At 39.3% G+C, this 23,030-nt stretch overlaps 1 protein-coding gene across 3 annotated transcripts in view; it reads right to left on the bottom strand.

Annotated features, from left to right (window-relative positions):
* LOC134538547 (nidogen) overlaps window positions 1-23,030 on the bottom strand; it is a 183,762-nt gene that overhangs the window by 91,448 nt on the left and 69,284 nt on the right. Inside the window, exons 6-11 of one of the 3 annotated variants that reach the window (XM_063379965.1) lie at window positions 22,047-22,141; window positions 21,553-21,600; window positions 18,292-18,435; window positions 16,325-16,558; window positions 14,166-14,366; window positions 4,423-4,641 (exon numbers count right to left, since the gene is read on the bottom strand). In XM_063379965.1, coding sequence (XP_063236035.1) covers window positions 4,423-4,641; window positions 14,166-14,366; window positions 16,325-16,558; window positions 18,292-18,435; window positions 21,553-21,600; window positions 22,047-22,141 — 941 coding nt within the window. The remainder of the gene's footprint in view (window positions 1-4,422; window positions 4,642-14,165; window positions 14,367-16,324; window positions 16,559-18,291; window positions 18,436-21,552; window positions 21,601-22,046; window positions 22,142-23,030) is intronic. The other 2 variants (XM_063379966.1, XM_063379967.1) reach the window with 2 other exon arrangements.

The raw sequence follows: 23,030 nt of genomic DNA, 5'->3' as shown, positions 1-23,030 counted from the left end.
TCAGCACAGACACCACACCACCTACACACACTGACTGGGCCTGCTGGCATGGGTCGAAGTCTGCACAGACACCACACCACGTACACACACTGCCTGGGTCTGCTGGCATGGGTCGAAGTCTGCACAGACACCACACAACCTACACACACTGCCTGGGCCTGCTGGCATGGGTGGAAGTCTGCACAGACACCACACCACGTACACACACTGCCTGGGCCTGCTGGCATGGGTCGAAGTCTGCACAGACACCACACCACGTACACACACTGCCTGGGCCTGCTGGCATGGGTCGAAGTCTGCACAGACACCACACCACGTACACACACTGCCTGGGCCTGCTGGCATGGGTCGAAGTCTGCACAGACACCACACCACGTACACACACTGCCTGGGCCTGCTGGCATGGGTCGAAGTCTGCACAGACACCACACCACGTACACACACTGCCTGGGCCTGCTGGCATGGGTCGAAGTCTGCACAGACACCACACCACGTACACACACTGCCTGGGCCTGCTGGCATGGGTCGAAGTCTGCACAGACACCACACCACGTACACACACTGCCTGGGCCTGCTGGCATGGGTCGAAGTCTGCACAGACACCACACCACGTACACACACTGCCTGGGCCTGCTGGCATGGGTCGAAGTCTGCACAGACACCACACCACGTACACACACTGCCTGGTCCTGCTGGCATGGGTCGAAGTCTGCACAGACACCACACCACGTACACACACTGCCTGGGCCTGCTGGCATGGGTCGAAGTCTGCACAGACACCACACCACGTACACACACTGCCTGTGCCTGCTGGCATGGGTGGAAGTCTGCACAGATACCACACCACGTACACACACTGCCTGTGCCTGCTGGCATGGGTGGAAGTCTGCACAGACACCACACCACGTACACACACTGCCTGGGCCTGCTGGCATGGGTCGAAGTCTGCACAGACACCACACCACGTACACACACTGCCTGGGCCTGCTGGCATGGGTCGAAGTCTGCACAGACACCACACCACGTACACACACTGCCTGGGCCTGCTGGCATGGGTCGAAGTCTGCACAGACACCACACCACGTACACACACTGCCTGGTCCTGCTGGCATGGGTCGAAGTCTGCACAGACACCACACCACGTACACACACTGGGAGCGACCCTCCCCACTCTGCAGGAACTGTAGGCCCTGCTGGCATGTGCACAGACACCACCTAAACATAATATTTCATTTAATTTCACCTTAATTAGCACTAAAAATAGGATTAAACTTCATTGTACCCACCTTACACTGAAAATGCATTAAATAGTGTGTAGAGTTAAAAGAATAATCAATAAATAAATAAATTTATATATATATATATATATATGATATTAGCAGTTGTAATAAATAACTGTTGAACATTTGTTTTAATTTCAATATATTTAAAACATTTGAAGTGAAGTTTACACTTTTGAAAAAAATAGTCAATGCCAACTATATTGTAGTGTTCCAGAATTTCTCAGTGTGGCTGAATACAGATTTCTGTCTTTCATGGCGTGAGCTGTGGGCGGGTCGCTGCGCCCGTGCCAGAAGCGGCCTCGTTTCGTCAGCGATCGGCCGGCGGCGTGTTTGCCCTCGCTGCACATTCCTCATGAGTCGCGTGGGCCACCGGCGGTCTGTTGGCGTAACTAGGTCGCAGCGCGGTGCTCGTTCAGCGGGCTCGGGCCCTGATTGCGAAATTTGCAGGCGGTGGGCCGAGATTTGCTGGAAACATCGGTGGGGCAGAGAGGGTTTTTAAGCAGCCACTGGAGGTAGCTCAGGGCTCACTCTGGGGGAGGCTATGGCTCTCGCCAGTGGCAACAAGTCGGTTAGGGTTTAAGGATGTTAGGCTCCTTGAGGCGGAGGCTATGGCCCGGAACAGCAATACGTTCATGTACAGTTGGTTGGGGTCGTGGAAGTAATGTCTGAGTTATTTTTGAAGAGGCCGGACCTGAGCGGATTGCTGACCTCATGCTGGACGTATAGTTTTACGTTTTGACCTTCGATAATTTAATATAATGTTTAAATTAACTTTAAGGACTTAGAATGAGTTTTAACGTCATAGAAGATTTTGATACCCTCTAGCTGCTCGTTGATCAAAGCGTTTGTAAATCAAGATTCCCTTTTAGATTGTTCAAGTTAAATTACTTAATTATAAAGCAACTAATAAGACTGATTTTCAGATTGCCATTGATTTTATTTATTAAGTTGACGTCCCTCTGCTTTTGGTTCCTGGTTCCCCGTTTGCGTAATTGCCCTGTCTTGCCCGTGCAGCTCTCGTCGGTGAGGTGTGGGTCCAGGCCAACGTGGCCGGGACCGGGAAATACGGGACCTGGAGGGAATTTTAGGTGAGAAGGAAGAATGGTAGGCAGCTCCAAGGATAACTCGGTGTTGTCCGTTCCACGAGCCCCTTTTATTGTCGCATAGAGAGCCTGCCGCAGCCTGGCGGACACGTCGCGGAATGAGCGCCCTCCCCGCCGCGACCCGGACTCCTGGATGAAAGTCTCGTCTTTTTAATACGTCCCGACACAAACTGGGAAGGTAATCCCGTAACTATCGTCCCGGTTACGATTGTCCTGTAATGATGCACAGCGCGTGCGCGGTCCGTCACGTAAGAGATTCGTACTGACTGAGAGGTTCGGCGGTCCGTAGATGCGCGTACACGGCCTATGACGTTCGGCTGGTGACGTCCCGGAAAACTCGTAAAACTCAATATGGCGAGCGATACAACGAATGCAGCTCAGCTGCAGAGACCACCCGTGACGTTTCACTGTCGTCGGACTGCGAGCTGAGAAAACGTGCCTCAGGAGCAGCGCGGAGCGGCGTGCACGTCTGCCCTCTAGTGCGCCCAGAACACCACTGCGCTCTCCCGCCCGCCCACGGGCCGCGGAGGAGGGGAGGGGAGAAAACGGCCGGCGTGGGAGAGGCCCGCCCCGCGACGCACCAGGCTGCGATTACATTACTAGCACGGCATAAGCACTTGAGAAAAATCACAGAAATATTAACACAACTTTAGCAAGCAATTAATTAAAAAGCAAATTTACACATGAATTAATTAGTTACGATTACATAATATACACAATTGTTGAGGCTCGTGACCATTTAAAAATACATAATAAGCATAATTATTTACAACACAAAAGAAGCCCACTGGCATGCTAGGGCGCACGCGGGTGCGTCCCTGTTCGTAGACACTGCATTTAGGTTGCACTAGTAATGCAAGGGAGGACGTTGACGAGGCATAACGGCCTGAAGGAGCCGAGGAGACACTTGGGTCGACGTCAAAGTTTAAATGTAAGAGTTAATACCTCATGATTTTCTTTCATCGACTAGCAACATTTTGTATGAGTTTAAGGTCTCATGTAATAAACGTACTTTCTTCAGAACTAAGTTTTAACTCATTTTAAGTAATTCCTTCTCTCTCCAGACCTCCTGTACAGGGGGCGGAGCCTATTATTTTAAGATCCCGGGTTGTGAACAGTTTTGATTACAAAGTACCTTTTGTTGCCAAGCAAGTGTGCATTAAACATTGTTACTTAAACATTGATTACAAAATATATACTCAATTCTACATTACCCCCCCCCCCCCCCCCCCCACACACACACACACACACACACACAAATTCAAAAAGGGATAAAATGGATTTATAATAATGCATATCTCTAAAGGTAACAGAACATAAAATAAAAATAAAAATAGGAAATACATACTCAACACACTAAGTGAATATCATTTTACCATTTTGCAATATTTACTTCTATGGGGTGAATATGGGTAAGGTATGGTTTGAAAAAAAAAATACATATCTTGAATGATCTAGAGTGCGAAGTAAGACACCCAACATGAACAACATGCATACATAGTTATGCACAGTGTTTTATGTAATTATAAAAATTGGAAAGTTAATAACAGAATTTGGTTCAGTTATAAAAATCTCATCTCCAAAGATGTCAAAACAGGATGTACAATATTATAACCTGCAAAATGAGTAATATAGCATTAGGTTTTATTTAAATAAACTGTTCATTATACTCATATTCTTTAAGTAATATGTACTAAGAATGCCAATAAAAAAAATTACATAAAGGATCATATTAAACTGCATATCATGTATCACTAGAAAAACTAATAAAACTTTAAAATTGCAAAATTTTTAATTTAATGTTTAAAGAATTAAATAGACTTAAGAAAATGAAGGTAAATAAGAACATGAAAAGAGGTATGAGAGGAGAAAGACATTTCATCTAAAGCTCCTTCTTTGAAAATACAAATATACATCTGCAAATTTTGTTGTGAAGTTGATTCTTATTGCATAAGTATTTTCAGGACCACTTTTCGAAAGAAGCTCTGGCGTACACGTGTGTTGTTGTTACGACAAAGACAGCGTGGGTGACTTACCTCCTGGTGGCATGACTTTGTTGGTCATGCCGTACCGGATGATGCTTTCTCGCGACTCATAGCTGATGAAGCTCCTGGCCACCTTCAGCCGGAACGAGGACATGTTGAGGGGGGAGTGAGGGCACTCCGTGTACTGGATCGTCTGCTCGATGGAGTACGGGTTGTCCACAGGATTTCCTTCCAGGTGATAGAGCAGAGAAGCTTTGGATAGCAGCAGCCCTGCAACCAATAAAGCATTCAACATTGCAATATATTTTGCTATATAATATTAAAGCTATATCAAAGAACCATAAATGAAAAGTGAATGAAAATATATTTGAGCTAGTCTCTCAGTGCTCGCCAAAGATGTGCTACATCCAACCTCGGTAAAGAGCAAATTCATGTGATCTCATGTTGCAAATACACTTATAATATAAAACTCAGTCACAAAAATTAACATAGAATGTTTTAAAATAATAATTCCGGGCGAGATAATTTCAAATGCAAATTGTGTTTTAAACTAAATTTCTTGAAGTGAATTTCACATTGTTTCCACACTCACCCTAGAATTCGTTGCTGGAGCAGCTACATCAACTATTGAATCATTTAATTAGCAGAACAAATTTTAAACTATATAATGAAACGGCTTCGATAAAAGCAAAAATGACTTGTAAAACTACTAAATCCCAGATGTAGTATATATTGGTAGGTCCGGCACCTGGTTCCTGGTCGGTGATTGTGGATGGGATCAATTACCGACCACCTCTGATGTCACAGCGGCATCTTAATTTAAAATCTCCTCAAAATTCCTCAAAAGTCCTAGAAATTTCCCTATTTCGAGGGACAAAATTTCAGGGTTGAGGAAACATTTCCCATTTTATTCCCCCCAAAAAATTCTAGAGGCTTGAAATGTCCCCATAGAGGCTTAAATTCCCCTCTGTAAGTCTCTGGAGAGGAGCTTAGACCATGACCTCAGCCACATTCTTGTGACATCTATGCCATCTTCAAAATCCGTAAATATTAAGCTAGAAAATCAGAACAGATTTTTAAATTCATAAAAAAATTACCTAGTTAAATAATTTTAATAATTACTTTCATTAGAAAGGCACTGTGTTCGAACCCGGCGAGGTACTTCTATTTAAAATGGCGATGGCTCCGTCCTCCATGGAAGTCACTGTCAGACCTACCTCCTACCACTAATGCCAAGATATATATTAATTCAGCCAGTATGGCATAGCAGCCATATTGTTTTCACCTGCTGGAGGCCGCCATCTTGGATCAGAGTTTTCGTCTGCTAGAGGACGCTGCCGCTATTTTAGTTTAATTTTTACCCACTACAGTGCAGAAGTATTTATTACTGTGGCATCCACCATATTGTTGGCCGTCTTGGCCACCATCTTAAAAATCTGTAATTGCTGTTTGCTATAAATTGGGGAAAAAATACCAAAAATATTCAAAAAGATCGCTTATTAAAATAATGATTGACTTGAATGATTACAGTACTTGTTTCGATCCTTGCTTAATGCAAATTGTTTATTCTAGGTAAACAAAACATGTTTTTGGAAAATATGGTAAAAATCTTTAAAAAGGCTTAAATTTCTCATGTAATAGCCTCCAGTATGACACTGATGTCATAATGACCGCCATCTTGGAAAACTGCAATTAACCTAGAAATTAGGGAAAAAAAATTAAAAATCATTGAAAAATCTCTTATTAATATAATGATTGATTTGATTGATTCCTGCATGTGTTTGATACCAGGCAAAAAAGAGTTCATTAAATTGATTAATTACATAAACATTCTAAGGTCCCAGAAACAATACTAGCAACAATAAAACATCACTATCACAAGAAACAGTACGACATAGGAGTAAGGAGTTAGAAAACACCAAGAGCTAGTCACTCATGTCGTCATGTGGTATTCGATACCCACCTCAGTCACAGAACCAAATTTCTATTTTATTTTTGCCTCGCGTAAAAAAAAACTTCCAATAAACACAAAGTCAAATATATTCACATACGACTTGCCCAAGTACCTAAATTTGAGCGTGTTACTGTGAAGGACAGTGTCAGAGGCCGGTGCCTGTGCAGGGGGAGGGATCTGCACACTCGCAGGAGTGCGACCATCCAACTGCTCGCTCGAGGCACGCAGTGACATGGTCGGGGGATTTGGTAGTATTTATAACGTACGTTTAGTGGGCGCCACCGTGTCTGTCTTAGGCGTGACGTAGCCCGTGTGGCGGCGTGACTCGTTTCCCCCTTCAGCAATTACCCTAACCACTGACCTGGCCCGCTCTCAGCGTTGAGCACGCTGTTTATAATAACCATGCAGTGGGATCTCAGGGCACCCCACACACCGACAGACAACACTCAAAGGACGCAAACACAATGGCTCTATGAAAACGCCTCGCGGCACGACAGGCACAGCTGTGGTCCAACCACCTCGATAGGCGCACAAAGGCGAAGTCTTCAGAGAGCCGGAACGGAGCGTCTTTCTTCAGGTAGCGACGGGAAGCGACTGCGCGATCAATGGCCGCTGAGGTAGCAGGAGGGGAGGGGGGTGGTTTGGCGCCAAGCGCCCTGAACAGTTGCCCTGTCTCCCGTCGTGCCGCGGATGTGGCTAGTGAACGAAATACATAAAAATTACAATCAATTTGAATATAAAAACATATGGCACTTGGGGAACAAAACAAAAGATTTGCACAGTATTATTATCTCTTGGGGAGCGAAGGACTGATTCTACAGCGCCCTCTTGAGGCGGCGCGCTATTTAAAACACGTCAGCCGGGAGGATTAACAGGAGAGGAGGGAGGTGGTGGCACATCGGGCTCAGATGGGCACAGCCCTGGACGACATCAGCAGGGCGGTGCTCCCCGCTTCCGGCCGTCTCGCTGACAGTGCATCGTCGTTGAAATCAGAACCAAGTTCATGAAAGTACTTATTGGAATCGCTTCAAAGTACAAAAAATGGAACCAGAGTAGAAAACTAACATTACAAGTAATGTTTGTGCCCCAAACAATTTTTGTAGTGCATGTGATCTAACACAGAAGTGAATCCAGATCACAAGCCACAAAAAATACATCGCTACGAATAATAAGATACAACAAATCTTTATACATGCCAAGCAAAGCCAAACCACGAAAATTTATTTTTTTGATACTAAGCAAACAATTTAAACAGGTCATGTTCTATGTCAGGCGTATAAACCAGGCGTCACCGAAACACATGGTCAACCATGTCATGACTACAGACTTGTCGATGCACATTGAAAAAACAAAGCACATTTAGAAGCACTATCAAAAAATGGAAACACATTTGGAAGCACAAAAAAAATGGAAACATTTGGAAACACAGTTAAAAAAAAAAAAAAAAAAAAAAAAATCAAATTCAACAAAGGAAGCACAATAAAAAAAAGAGCACATTTAAAAAAGAAAGCACATTCATAAAAGGAAGCATGTTTGGAAGCAAAATCAAATTTGGAAGCACATTTGAAATCACAATAAATAAACAAATAGTTCAAATAAAAAAAAATGCTTTTATCACTGAATGAATTAAAAACTAAAAAATTAAATTTAAATTTAAGTTTTTTTCTAATAGTCAAATAATGTACCAAAACTCTGTATAACTAAAAACTTAGGGTAATTGATATAATTTGTCTTAAATATTGTGCCGGAAATTTGGTATTTCGACACTTTTTTTTTTAAATTTTACTATAATTTTAAATTATTTTTGGAAATTTTATTTGCTTTATAATTTGGTTACTAAAGGGTGATTTACACTTTGTTAGACTGGTGTACTCCCCTAAGTTAAACTTTGTGCCAGTAGTCTGAAGCACTTTTCCCAGAGACCTATAGGAAAATTTTGCAGATCTAAGACTTTGTTGGCTGCCAGTTTGAAATTTCCCTCGCTTACAGGCACGTCCCAGGCCTGTAACGTTACTTCACTTCATGACTAAAACTGCACACAACAGCTCTGGACGAGTTGCTACCATTTCTCAGAGACGAGCTGACCGTAGCCTTTACCGTCACGAAAACGTCTTAGGTTCACTCCCCTGGAGTCACGTCATGGACGCTTGTTCCCAGCTTCGTTGCACTAATTGTTCATCCCCCTTCTCTCTCGGTTCTAAGAATTCGTCTAAGACCAATGACCGGTCATAAACCCCAGCAGACAGCGACTGTCTCCAAGGACGCCTTGCATAAAAAATGTGTGTGCAAAGATGGACCACCCCACAACATCTCGCGGCAGAAACAGTAACTTATTATCTTGGCCGCCAGAGTGTAGCACCTGACTGCCCCTTTAACCCTTGGTATAAGCAGACGTCTTGGGCGAGTCAATTCTTTTTTTATTTCAGACACCCCTCAACAGGTAGCGCTAAAGTCGGCCAGTGCTACCAACTTCGAGACATCAGTCAGAGTTTTTTTATGATGCCCACTCGGGGAACTTCGGAACCTTTCGGTCCGGACTCCCAGTCCCCTCCCCCTTCACTTTTGATAGAACAGTTACTTTTAATTACAAGACGCGGTTCTCCGCGGGACACTTTGTGTCGCGACTGCAGACGGACCGTTTGATTATCGGCGAGTCGATGAGACTCTGCAAGACTTCCATCAGGCCGCAACCGACTATGTAGTCACCTAAATAAGGGATGCTATCCCTATAATCTTTTTCAAGTAGTTTAGTCCATCTGCTTAGTACAAGAGTAATAGTTATTTTTCTTTTAAATTATTTCTTTTGAAATGAAGAAAACATCCGCGTCCATCCGCGCATTCGCGGGTTTTAGTTCCTGGCGGGCGACGCATCGGTAAATATAAGCCGACTCCCCTGTCTGGTGAATGACGATCCGCGACTTTCCCCAACCCCCCCCCCCCCCCTCCCCCCTTAACTTTTCCTGGCATTTTCTGCCCCGTATACTGTCTGTGTACAAGTTCTGATCAGTTTTGATTCGGACTGTTCCAGACAGGGTCTGAGAGCCGGACACCGAATTGGCATTTTCATCTCCCTTCCACAACAGGACACAAGCGTCCTGGCATCATGTTCCCGCCTGATCTCCGAAACGAAGCCCTGACCTCCGGCGCTACTGTATTGTTCAACCTTTTTTTGTACTTTCCTAAATTACACCGTCAAACAAAGTTAATCATACAAAAATAATCGGTTTTACAGGCCATGGTTCGCTGGATTAAGTCCTTTCATACGCTCACATCAACCCCTAAATGTCACACGAGCACTCAAGTAACAATCTATTCTTGCCACATCCATGACTTCTGTGTATTGTTCTTACAATATCACCAGAACATCACACTCGTGCTCTCTGTGCAAATATTTTGTTAATCCCTTGTATTTGCTCGTGTGTTATTTAGTAATCTCATTATAATTATATTTATTGTTGAATGTTTACTGAAGTTGGGTGATTTAGTAATTTTCTTGCCTTCGGGGCATGTGAGTTTAAATATGTTGGAACCTGCTTAGCTAAAATATGCCTAGTTGATTTTCTTGGGCTATAAATATTGCTTTGCACTGGCAATTTTCTGTGATGCCTTATTGTTATTGTGTTCTAAGCATGTTCCTCATAGTTATAATTTTTTATTTTATTTTAGTAATATTAATAAATATTCTTTGGTGATTCAACATGCTGATTAACATTCTTGGATTGCAGTACAATTCCTGATTCACATGTTATTTTAAGGGAACGAGAGGATCTATTTTAAATATTTGAAATATAATGATTTTCATGACTTTTGTTAACTATGACATAAATGTTTTCTCATGTCGTCCAAGACTTGGGGAATAAATCTGTAGATTCCTGTTTCAATTTTGAAAAAAAAAAAATGCAATTATTTTTTTCTTTTTCTTTTAGCACAGGCTTCATTTCCCTGTTACCGTGTAATAGAACACAGTCCTAACACCATCCTTACTTTTAAGCAACTCTTTGTAGGTCTAAGCAGAATAACAACCCATTCTGTGCACAGCAATTGGAGCGATTGTATCCATTGTAGTCATAGCATTTGGAGCATGCGGAGGCATTGTAGTCAAGTGGAGTGATTGGAACAATGGGAGTCACTGTAACCAACTGCAGCAATGCGTATACGTATTGACAATTACTGCTTCGTGGCTCAGAGATGCTTGGCTTAAATGCTTGTAATCTGAAAAGTAGTAGTAATAAGGTGAACTAAAAACAGCCTCCATGGTAGGCATATACATATTATATTGAGCAACATTTTTATTCAACTGATTGTTTGTTTTGAATACAGTCCCTGTTCATAGTGATAAAGCTTATTAAACTGTTGAAAGTTAATGGAAAAATTCAATTTAAGTTTTGATTTTTAAGTTTTAATTATTTTTAGCATTGAAGAAGGACGGACCCAAGGACAGTAATAGATCAAAGTAAACAAAAAATTAATAAGTAATTTTTTTTATGAGTTTTAGAATTTTTTCTTAATTATTAGATTATTACAGATTTTCAAAATAATGTTCAATCTGATTGGTTTACTGGTGGCTGGTTGGGGAAAATTTTTAGTCACTTTGCTGACATTACATCATATTTAATAAATAGGTAGGAGTTCTTAAGCAAAAATTACATTTTTTGCATCGACCAGGGATCGAAACAAGGAAAGATTTAATTAAATTATTAAGTACAATTTTCACTTTTTTTTTTAAATTTTTCCGAAAGTCCTGGATAATTTTTTAATTAATTTTAATATGGCGTTCAAAATGGCAGACAAGATGATGGATACAACAATAGCTGACGATTTGGTGATTGAATTCACTGCACTCTAGCAGGTAAAATAAACCAATATGGTGATAGCACACACTAGCAGAGTCCAGGAGAATCCAAGATAGCCACCATGAAGTCACAATGGTTGGTGTTATATTCCTCCTGGGTGTAAGTGGTAGGGGGAAATGATTTTTTTTCCCTCATTAGGTTCGAAACGGAGACTACAATTTTAATGACCTAAGAGTGTTTATTAATTAAAATTAATTTTAAATGTTATTAAATAATTTTCTAATAAATTTATTTCAAAATTTTTGGTCAAAATATAAAGATTTTTAATATTGCGGCCATGAAGTCATCCAAGATAGTGAAATTCAAAACTGCAGAAAGTTTTAGAATCCAAGATGGTGGCCCTAATGTCATCTAAGATGGCAGAATCCGAGTTGGCAGTCGAGGTCAAAGTCGAAGGTCAAGGTCAAATTCATGTATTCAGAGGCATTGATTAAAAATTTTAAGCAAACTGAAGCCTCTTTTAGGATATAATTTTGAAGATCACACAATTTGAGTAATTTGGGATTTTGACATGGCATGACATGTAACGACCGTTTGTGCTTGTGAAGATTTAGCACACTTACATTTTGTTAATATTAAAGGTTTTTACCATTTTTTGTCACAATTGTTAAGTCATCAAATTAAGAAGTTGTACACAAACGCGTACTTGATGAAACTAAGATTTTCCATTTTTAAATTACTCAGAACATTATTCCAGGAATTAATAATAGGGCGCCAGAGGTAATCAAGAATTAACAACAAAATAACACAATAAGACTTATTTAATTGTTTTAATCATAATGAGAAACCTCGAGTCATGGAAATAATAACCAAACAAACAAATATTAAATAAAGTCTATGGGATGTCGTAGATAACCTGACTCTTGAATAAAATAATACAAAATAAATAAAGTTCCCGAAATTGTTCACTGAGTAAAAGTTTTGGGGTTTTGCTCCGGCTTGCTCGAGCATGAAACGCCTAACCTAAAGACTTCTGGACTTGTGTACATATAGTTTGTGCTAATGTGAGTAAATTTGCCGTTAATCACCGAAAGTCAATGTTCAACTAATTTTATATTAATCCAAAGTTTATACAATTACAGTTCGCATACGTTGACGGTCAAATTTACGTCAATTTTATTATATAGCGATGATGCAGACCATACCTTAACTCGGGATGATTAATGTCGTTCGTAAAATACTTCGTCACTCACGTGAATTGAATGTGATTCTTTTGCATTCAATTACAGGGCGTCAATTAATATTGCCCAGTATTTTGACGTAATTTCCAGACCAATAACGCCGAAATTAGCATCGCCACGAATAAAATATTCCCAGAGGGAATACACTACCACACGCACTAAATGGCGTCATTTTCCACTTTCTTTTCTTCTCTCTTGCCGAAATTAAATTGTTAATTGAAAAGGGCCAATCACGGCCGCGACACGTTAGCGTCCTTTTTAATGAAGCCAATGAAATGTCAATATCAACCAAGCATAGGCTCGTTAAAGCTGTTCCAAACGCCGCGCGATTATTTATTTTAGTAGTTGTCATGACGACGCAGCACGATCTGCGCGCGCCGCCATGCGTGAAACAAAACAAAACACTGCTGAAAGTATTGGGAAGCGGTATTAACCTCGAACGTAAAACAATAACAAACAGTTTCAGTTAGTCTGATAATACCGTAGTGTTACAAAGTGGATCTGCAAACCCTAATTTTGGTACTTAAAACCAGCTTATCAGCCATTTTGTTTTGTGGGCCAACATGTGGCTGTTCATTAATTTTATATTCCCAACTGTGGAGGGAAAATCGCTAGAATTAACAAATTGTTACTAAACAGTAACGAATGGGCTCATTGGCTTTTTTGATACAGAGATCTTTCTTAGGTTAAAAGGTGATATTGTGTGGGTGAAATGGTGTACATCTTGATTCATATAACAAAGTGTGTTTGCAATACATTCTAGGACAATACCCATACAACCACAGACTTCAGTTATTGCAGCATGGCTAGCTAGTTAAAACTTAGGGTGCCACATATGTAAGAAACCAGTTTAGTGATAATTCCATGCTCGACAAATACATGACTAGCGAGATTTTAATTACAATTTAGCATTTTGGCTGCAGAAAAACCACTTCATGGTAATTTTTCACAATCTAAGTAACCATTTTTCTCACTTTTATGCAAAACTTAAACACATGTCACACTGCATGGCTTGATGGTTCTTTCTTTGCGAAAAATCTCAGCAAAATAAAAATTTTAGGAAGGATTTTCGAGAGTTATGAGTGCATCATGGACACACCTGTTGCAGATGCTGCACATGGAGGTTTGCTCGTTGGAAATCCTGTATCAATTTAGTTCCTCGACGTTCTATAATATTCATAGGAACACTCGCTGGTATGGTACCACGGTTCAAGCAAGCATTACTGGAACATCACCCCTTCTTGTATTTCCATGGTTGTGTGCTTTCTCCTATCCTTTCTGTGACTGTTGCCCTGACTGAACAGTTTTTTTTCCCCCCCGTTTGTGAAGGTGCATCTGTTGTGTCCAGTCAATGATAAAGCAGAGAGATTAAGAGCATGTGGAAGACTCGACACACACGTGGTACATGTTTCCCTCATCTCCCGCCTCGTGTCAACCCTCCAACGGTAGCGGCAGGGGTTGCGACACAGCAGGTGAGCTCCCCCAGACTGCCAGCAGGAGGAGGAAGTGCTAGGCAGTCAGTCTTATCCATAGCAGTTTATTGTACTTATTCATATCACTTACTAACGAAAAATTATAGCTATTCAAAAAATTGTTTATAAAATATTACAGTAACTTTTTACATAATCTACAAGTCATTAAACTAAAGTCCTGGTTCTGAAATACAGCCAATAAAGTCTGCTCGTTTCGATAATATTGCTTTTAAAAACTATATAAAAATATAATTTTTTTTTTTGTTTTATTTTGGTATTCACATAAAATTGTATACTTAGCGGGACAGATAGAAAGAGCTGCATGCACAATGACCTGGTTCTGTGCGAGTGTAGTGCTCCTCGAAGTCTGGTATCTGGATCTTGACTCCGGCGGGGAAGGCCGGGATGTCCCCCTGCACCTCGGCCTCCATCTTGAGCTGGTCGAACACGTCCAGGCCGAGGTACCTCTGCCGCAGCTCCACCTTGTTGCCCGTCAGGGGGAAGGTCACAGTCGCCGTCTGGTTGAACATGCCTCCTGTGTACCGACAACAACAATCACGCATCTGCATTCATCATTCACTATCTTCAGAGGACGTCAATGAGATTTGAAGACATTATTTATGTGGAGTTCATTGAAAGTTGATTAATTGTAGCAGGGTTGGTATTACAAAATTTGAGATAGAATAAGCAGGTTTTGACATGAATTTGAAGTATTTTACTGTTATATTTATTTGGGTATTTTAGTTCCGCAAAAAAGTATTAATGGTTCCTTATGTTTATAAATGTTACGTGTATTTATTCCACTATAAAATATTTCACTCGCTTTAAAGTTTAACACCTTAAAGAAAATTTAAATATAAAAACGTAAAATTGTAATTCAACCATTGGGCTTCAGTGTTTCATTAGCTATACACAAGCATTTAGCAATGCCATTAAACATACATGATAGCTCCATAACCAATTACAACACTAAATAAGAAGAAACTGACACACACTAACATTTGCGGGGCAATTCCGCTTAACTTGTAGGGGTATTCCGCTCCACTTTTGCTCTGTGTTTCGGCAAAAGATTTAAGGTCCTTGGCCACCACTTACATTTTTATCCAAAAACATACTCTATTTTAATAGAAATATGGAGCCTTCGATCAACTGATGTTTTCAATTTATTTTGGCATGTAACATTATCGTGACATATTTGAAGAAACAGTCTTAGCTTTTCACAGACAAGTCTCTCAAGTTATACTTTTGCTTAGAAATGGACATGTCAATAGCATTTGAGGTATACTGCAGTGTCTTTTTCAACAACAAGAATCATTTTCATAGACCTATACAACCAACTGTTTTCAGTTTGGTCCCCTAGCTGATTTATACAGGTATCAATAATCTGTCAAATCAGTCATATAATTATTGTGTCATCTGCCTAGTGAGGTGGCCAAAATGAGCATGCGCTTTCTTACCACATAATCACTACCGAATTTTTAGAATGTTTCTTTGGCCCATTCATGTTTTGTGCCACATTCATCTCATTTTAACAATGTTCAAACTGAACAAGTAAATATTAGTCCTGAGTGACCTTCACTGGGCGCTTGGCACAGTACAGTGGTAGTCATAGTGAAGGAACATGCGGAGCAACATGTAGACAATGGTGTGAAGAAAATACAAACCCACAGCATCTTACAATAGGTACATTAATTGCCCAAAGTTCACCACTAAATTACTATACAAAAATTATGCCTTCTTTTACTCTATAATATTTTGCAGCTGTAATATTCTGACAGTTTTACTTACAAGTTTAAAAAAAAATTATTATTTTACTGTGATATAAAACCGGAAATATTTACCATACTCATCTAACACGCATAGTTAATTGATAAAAAAGACCACATAGAAAATCTTTTCCGTGAAACATTATTCCACGAGCAAAAAGCAAAATAAATTTTGTGACAATAAATTACAGACAAATGTATGTCAAAGTGCTTGCAAGAACGATTGAATGATAAAAAGTAGGATTACGAAAATACATAATTTGTTACGGGAAATTTCACAATTAGAGAATCAAATTACCGATTTAAAAGCAAAGAGTGATGTTTAAAAGTGGTTAAGTATAATTTAAACCATTTTTAAGTAATTATATTTTGACATTTATAGATTCCAAATTGCTATTACATTTCAATGGTCAAAGTCGAGAATGAGCTATTTCTACAAGATAAAATCTATACACAAATAAAGCCATGAAGACAGTTTCTAAACTGAACAGCATTTACAAAAATCCAAAAAGTTACATTTATATTTGAATTGTATGTGATGCACAAAGCAGAATTTTCCAAATTTAAAATGAATAGGAAAGTTACACACACATACAAATATACACACATGATATCTTTAGAATCACAGGTGTATTTTGATACAGATTAAAATTTATGGAAGGTCACATCTAATGAGTAATGAGTAATTGCCTCTGAACGGTAACACAACACTAACAGAAATGTATACCTGTGATGTCGTAACCATTCCAGACCTTGCCAACAGGCCGTGCAAACAGCCATCCAATGACTACTCCAAAGATGTTCAGCGTCTGCATGTCGTATCCGATGCTGGAGGGCACTCTGGAGATGGCAGTGTACGTCCGCCCGTCCAAGGTCACCACGTACGACTGGAGGTCGAGTTGGCTGAACTCCTCCCCGTTCACCTTGCCACTTACTTTCCCATTCACTCGCAGTGGTATGCCTGCAACAACAGTGGTCTGCTGTCCTGCTTTGTTAGCTTCCCGGATCAGCTATTGTTTAGCACATTGGTGTGTCTGGCTTTCAGGCTCGAATCTTCAAGGCACCGTTTCGAAACCCACTCAAATACGGTAATCCTGAAGGCTGTTGCAGGGCTGCCGTGCTTGATGCAGGAATGCAACACCAAACTACGTGACAGTAAGGCAATGTTTCTGGAATATTGCTATTCTTACAAACAATGCCGGAAATTTTCCAAGCATATTTTATATTTAAAAATCCGTCACATTTATTTCAATTATGACAGGTCGTGACAATTCTATTAAGAAAAGGATTGTAGAATATTAAAGTTTGTAATACAAAAAACATTATAAAATTAAAGTTTTTGATCACAAGGAAATATTTTAGTGAGATTTCATAGATATAAAATAATATGATAAACCATATAATTATTTAAGATTCATTCGTTGAATTTCTTCAGGCAAGCTTATAGAAAAATAATGGAAAAATTAAATCATCACATTATTAGACTGATAATCTTTTTAATAACACATGCACATTTTAAATAGTATGATAGGCTATATATACCTACCAAATTTGGCCACATTCCTTTTAAAAAGGCTACATTTAATTTTTTTAAAAAAATAGATGTGATTTTAAAGATAAAAAATTATATCGTTACTTAAAAAAAGTCACTTCATGTAAATAACGAGCTGTTAATTAAAAATAATCTTGTAAAATCAAATTTTTTTAAATATTTGTTATAATTGAGACCAAATTTTGTGAGCTGAATTTTTTAGTGTGAATTTACAATGTTATCCATTTAAATATTTAAAAAATACAGCAAATAACAGTTCAAACATATTTATAACAATCATAAAAAAACATTAATAAATTGGAACACAATCAAATAGTTAAATTATTTCCTTACTCAAAATCTACTAGACATGCAACTCGGTGAAAACTTGAAATCCGTCCAGGGGCTCAATATGCGTAGACGTGTTGAACCACACACACAAAGTGTATTATTGCAATTGTAAGGAGAATACGTGTACAGCAACTGCCGTCAAATGTGTGTGTGAATCAAAGGTGGGTGACAGTGATGTACAAACCGACCTTGATGTGAATGATACTGCTCATGCTCACAGTTCAGTTTTTTGGTTGTTTGCTTTTAAACCAGATGTTCAGTACAGAGCCATACATGAGGATACAAGAGTTCCCGGTGAAAATTTTGTGTTCACTAAATAGTCTTCATTTTTGTTCTTAGTAAAGTTTCAAGGGGAAAAATAAAACATTATTAATAGTGTCCTTTCAGGCGGTGCATGCACACACATTTGTTAAAACAGTATGTATGTGCTTATACACAAATATATATATATATATATATATATATATATATATATATATATATATAGAGGAGAGAGAGAGAGAGAGCAGCTACCAGGTTGTGAGTTAACTGCCACCTTCAATACATGCATTTGAAGTAATTTTAAATTGAATTCAAATGCATGAGGAAGTAACATAATGACTATTTAACAAAGATTGACAACGTACAATAACAAATAAACAATAAAACATAATATAATATACCTACACACTTTGCTGTAGAAAATAATTTTTTTTTATGTTATTATAGAAAGGTCACGTGCCTGCAAGAACTTGGTAAATTTTAATGTTTTAAATTGCGGAATAGTTAGGTACTTCAATGTGTAGACTGCATGGTAATGATAAGAGGCTCACCATCTTTGAGGCAGGTGAGACCGTTGCCGTAGTAACCACTCTTGCAGGAGCAGCAGAAGCCCGTGGCGTGGTCCACGCAGCGAGACTTGCTGTGACACACTGTCGCTCCGTGCACACACGTCCTAACTTGCTCCACTTCTGCACCTGGAACAGTCGCCTCGCACTCCTGACACGGCGCTAGGACTTCAGCTCTAGTTCACTCCTGTCAGGAGACATTACTAACAAAATATTTACATTTTTTATCTTTAAAAGATTTGTGCAATGGGAGTGCATGACTTGATGTAAGTTTTTGGACATACGCCATTGCTAAGATCTTAGCAATGGCGTATGTCCAAAAACTTACATCAAGTTTTACATTTTTTGATAGACCTTTACAAGGTTTTGAAAATGAATTCAAAATAAATAAATAAATTTATAGTTCAGGTTGTTTGATAAATAATACTTAAATGGAAGTTAATTGTTAAAACTACCTACACTAAGAGATTTAACCTTGGCGTAAGAATATGAATAGAATATTTTAAACAAAAAATAGAACAATGTTACAAACACAGATAGTTATGGAAAAATCTTCACATGACCAACAGGTGTTCAAATATAAAAGACAATCAACCTTTTGACTGATATGCCACTCCTTGAATTTCGCACACAAACAAAATGAACTTGTGCATTAAAGGGGGTTGAGTTTCCAAACCAAGATGTCATACATAACTGGACAAATATACTTATAGCAAAGTCACACTGTCTTACATTTAAACAATTTATATACAGTAGTTGCTAGTTGCAGCACTTCATACTCCAACAGCATGTGAAACACTTGCGTCATGATTCAGAGGAGAAAAACCTTTCAGCGGATAAATTGTTTACAGGGCCGGTGCAAGGTAAATTGGCGCCCTAGGCAAAAAACCTTAATGCATCCCCCCCACCCGCCGGACACCCCAAAAAATTTTTGCCTTGCTTCAAAATACATCACGTAAGCCTAAGATTTTGTCAACAATCAAATGTAAGCAGGCTTGTGTTTTTTTCTTTACTTTTTTTACTTATTACAAACCATAAACAGGTCGCCGTGGACTTTAAATAATTACTTATATCAATATAAACATTCCAAACTGTTACAAAAATCCATTTTCATCTAGTTTCAATAATCGTTAAACATATTGTATCAGCTGTTATGTGTCGTGCTGTGCCGCCCCCAGCTACTTGGCGCCCTGGGCGGTTGCCTAGTTCGCCTATATGGGTGCGCCGGCCCTGTATCCATCTAAATTTGAACCTCGGGACTTATGAAATGTAATTGCAATGGCTTTTTGTAATGTAAATAATTTCTTCAAACAATTTATATGTCAATGTTTCTAAAATTCAGTCATAAGTGGAACTGGACTAGAGCAGCTATATAAGGTAGGTAATCAAAAAAATTAAAACATAATTTTTTAGAAGAATGATTTTCTTAATAGATAATTTTTTTCCACATAACCTAAATCCAGTTTTTACTTACTTTTTCAATCTACCCATTAAAGCGTAACATGAATATATATCCATTGATAAAATTATAATTGTGGATGTCTACCGATAATTCTGCAATTCCTTTGATGTTGACCGGGGCTACGCCCTCCCTAAGCCCGATGTGCCTCACGCCGTCGCCACCTCTCTCCTCCCATCACCACCCTCTATTCAAACCTCCCGCCCCGTGTGCAGGTGTGTGTGTGTGTGTGTGTGCGTGTAAGGCTGCCGACAAGAGGCGAGAGTAGAGTCTGTGCCACGACCCCTTTTATTTTATTATTCAATTTTAATGTTTACGTAATTGTTACCTGTCTTTAAATAATATTCCCTAAGTGTTTATGTTTGCAGTGCTAGTTGGTAAGGACGGTGCAGCGCCCCACGCGGCAGGCAATGGAACTACCCGCAACCATTTTGAACCATAATCCCAATTAAAATGATTAATACTTAACATAATAATTAAAGGAAGCCTTAGTATAATTTTATTATAAACATTTTAGTGTGTTTGTTTTAGTTAAATATGTAGTAATGAATAACAGGAGAGACTAACGGTAAATCCAGCGCTTTCCGGCCGCCATGCTGCCTTGGCCTCTTCGGTCGCTTCCGTTGGTCACCCGAGGTAGGACGCTTGGTGAGCACCGCGCAACTTTGCTTTTTACATTCAACTGATCTCTTAGCATCTGCCGGACTTTTTATAATTTCTAAAACCTTTTTGTATCCGCGAGGCCTACTCCGGGTGGTCGACTCGTTTCAACAAATATTTAAGTTCATTTCGAACGTTTAAACACGAACCGCATCTTAGACTCACGAGGCCAGGCCACGAGGTGACCTGGTCAGCCTGTAAACCGATTCTTTCCCGCCGTTGGCGTTTTTAACAGTTTTAATGTGGTAATGTAGATGTAGCGCGACTGGAGACGTGTTTGTAACGTTACTGGAATAAAAGGAGTGTGTCGAGCCTGTGAGTATTAAGTCGAGTGACCACGTGTCCCTGCTCCTGAACCACGAGGCGTGTGGGACGCCTCAAGAGCCCACTGGAGCGATATCGCGTGCTAAGGGAACCGGGCCTAGCCCTACATGGGTCACGTCACGCCCTGAAGGGAGTCTCCGCCGGGTCCACGTGCCCACATCACGTGGTGGCGCCCACTCCGACATTTAATTTGTTACGTTCCCTTAAGTCCCTAGTACGACACCTTATTTTGCTTTAAAGCAAAAAAATTTTGATGCAATTCTTTTAACTTTTAAAAATTTAATCATACCATTATTTATTACAAATATCGTTGAAAATTTCCATTAATTTTTTGAAAAGGTTTGTATGCAACCTGTCATTAACCGAGACAATATATTAGTTTTGAAAATTCTTTCTTACACATACATAAACACACATATATAATAAATCCCACCTATGGTGCCACTTTACTATGTAAATGTGTATATTACTATTGAAATTGTTTATTGCTAATATTTATTATTTCAAAAAAAAAATTAGATTGATGACGCATCTAAACTTGAATATTAATAATCATGAATAGTTTACTATTTTGGTTATTTTTTTTTTAAGTCTTCCACAAACTGTACCTAATAATTGGTGTAGTTTACAAGGACTCTACTTCACTTGTACTATACAGATAATAGTATTAGCTTTTGTAAGTGTATGGATATTTAGGTAATCGTTTGATATCCATCAAAAACAGACTAAAACCAAACATCCAAAATATTTTATAAACATTAAAAAAATGTTAACTTACACAATAAGTAAAATATTAATTCTACCTAATACTTGCTGGTATTTTTGACCCATCGACGGCGCTTTCCAAAAATCTATAAAAAACAAAACAGACAATATAGTGACTGAGATCAGGCAGTCAGTTTATATTGCCATGGTGACCATATGGGATGACATCACTACATATATAAAGCACCTGAAATGGTTTCACTATGAAAATAACTATACTAAACAATTTTTCAGATAAATATGCACACCTGTTATTTCCCTTCAATAACTTTGCCGCAATGAACAGATTTGAAACTGGCCAATTTCATGGACATGTGCTTTAAACACTCGACCGCAAAAATATAATATAAAAATTTGTTCTAATATATATATATATGAGCTTATGTTTTTCATCATCGTACTAATTTCTTAATTACTAATCAACTAACTAATTTCTCTTTGCATTTAACATAGTTATAATTAAAATCAATTTATGAAACTAGTATTAGTTGGTGAAATATTTGCTCACTGAATAAATCAATGCGGGTCTCACCAGATATGTTCTGGTCTGGCACTTCAACATTCCCGTCAGGACCCGGCCTGCCAACACGGAACAGCCACAGACCAGGGACTCCTTGATTGCTCCATCTGAAACATTAATATCGCCTGAAAGTGCTAATTCATTAAGAAGTTATGATACATTGACAGCTTATGTAAAACAAGAACAGGCTATTTCATTTATCACTTAATAATCTTTTCTCAGTCCTAGTTTATTCTTATGCTTGCTTTACCCAACTAACTCAATTCCGTCTGATTAAAATTACCAGATAAGGTCCTTAGCTTTGTGCGGATGGACTTGCGATTCTAGCCAATTGAGTTGACGAACTAGGTTTCTACTGCGTTAGATCGGAAGAAAGAGATCCAGCAACGTTGCTGTGTGAAGTGCCACAGACAACTGATGTCTTTCATATCACACCAATTCTTTCGAAACGATAAAAATTTGGTGACAAAATAGCCATAACAGCTGCCAGAAAGATGTGCTACACTTACTAGTAGGTGGTCATCCTAACAACTGGATTCTCATATGCATAAGAATGGCCTAAAGGTCACCAAGGCCCCTCCTACACCATGGGGTAGCCCAGAAAACACTGGGATGATATTCCCTTACTGCTCTTGCCTATGCTCAAGTATAATACCTTCCACACACTAACCATCGCAACACCACCATACCCCTTCCCCTATTCTATGATCATCTGTAGGATCTCTTGACACTTTGAAGCATCATCCAGGGGTTCTTGTCCAATGAGAAGCTGTCTCACTCCTTCCCCTCTGGGGTGACGTTGAACAGTGCTGTGATTGGCTGAAGGACCGGAGCATGATTGACCAGATTTCAGAAACCTCCAAGTCGTACAAAGGTGAGAACAGAGGAAGGAGTGTGTTTACCACAAAAGAAAATTTCATTTAGATTCCGGGAAGTACTCTTTTTTCTCTCTCGCACTCTTTCTACCTATCTCTCTTCACTCACGTTTAAACAGGT

Source organism: Bacillus rossius, chromosome 13, assembly GCF_032445375.1.
Source record: "Bacillus rossius redtenbacheri isolate Brsri chromosome 13, Brsri_v3, whole genome shotgun sequence".
Taxonomy (NCBI): Eukaryota; Metazoa; Arthropoda; class Insecta; order Phasmatodea; family Bacillidae; genus Bacillus; species Bacillus rossius.
Note: the sequence above shows the minus strand (reverse complement) of the source record. Positions and strands in the feature narration are given on the sequence as shown.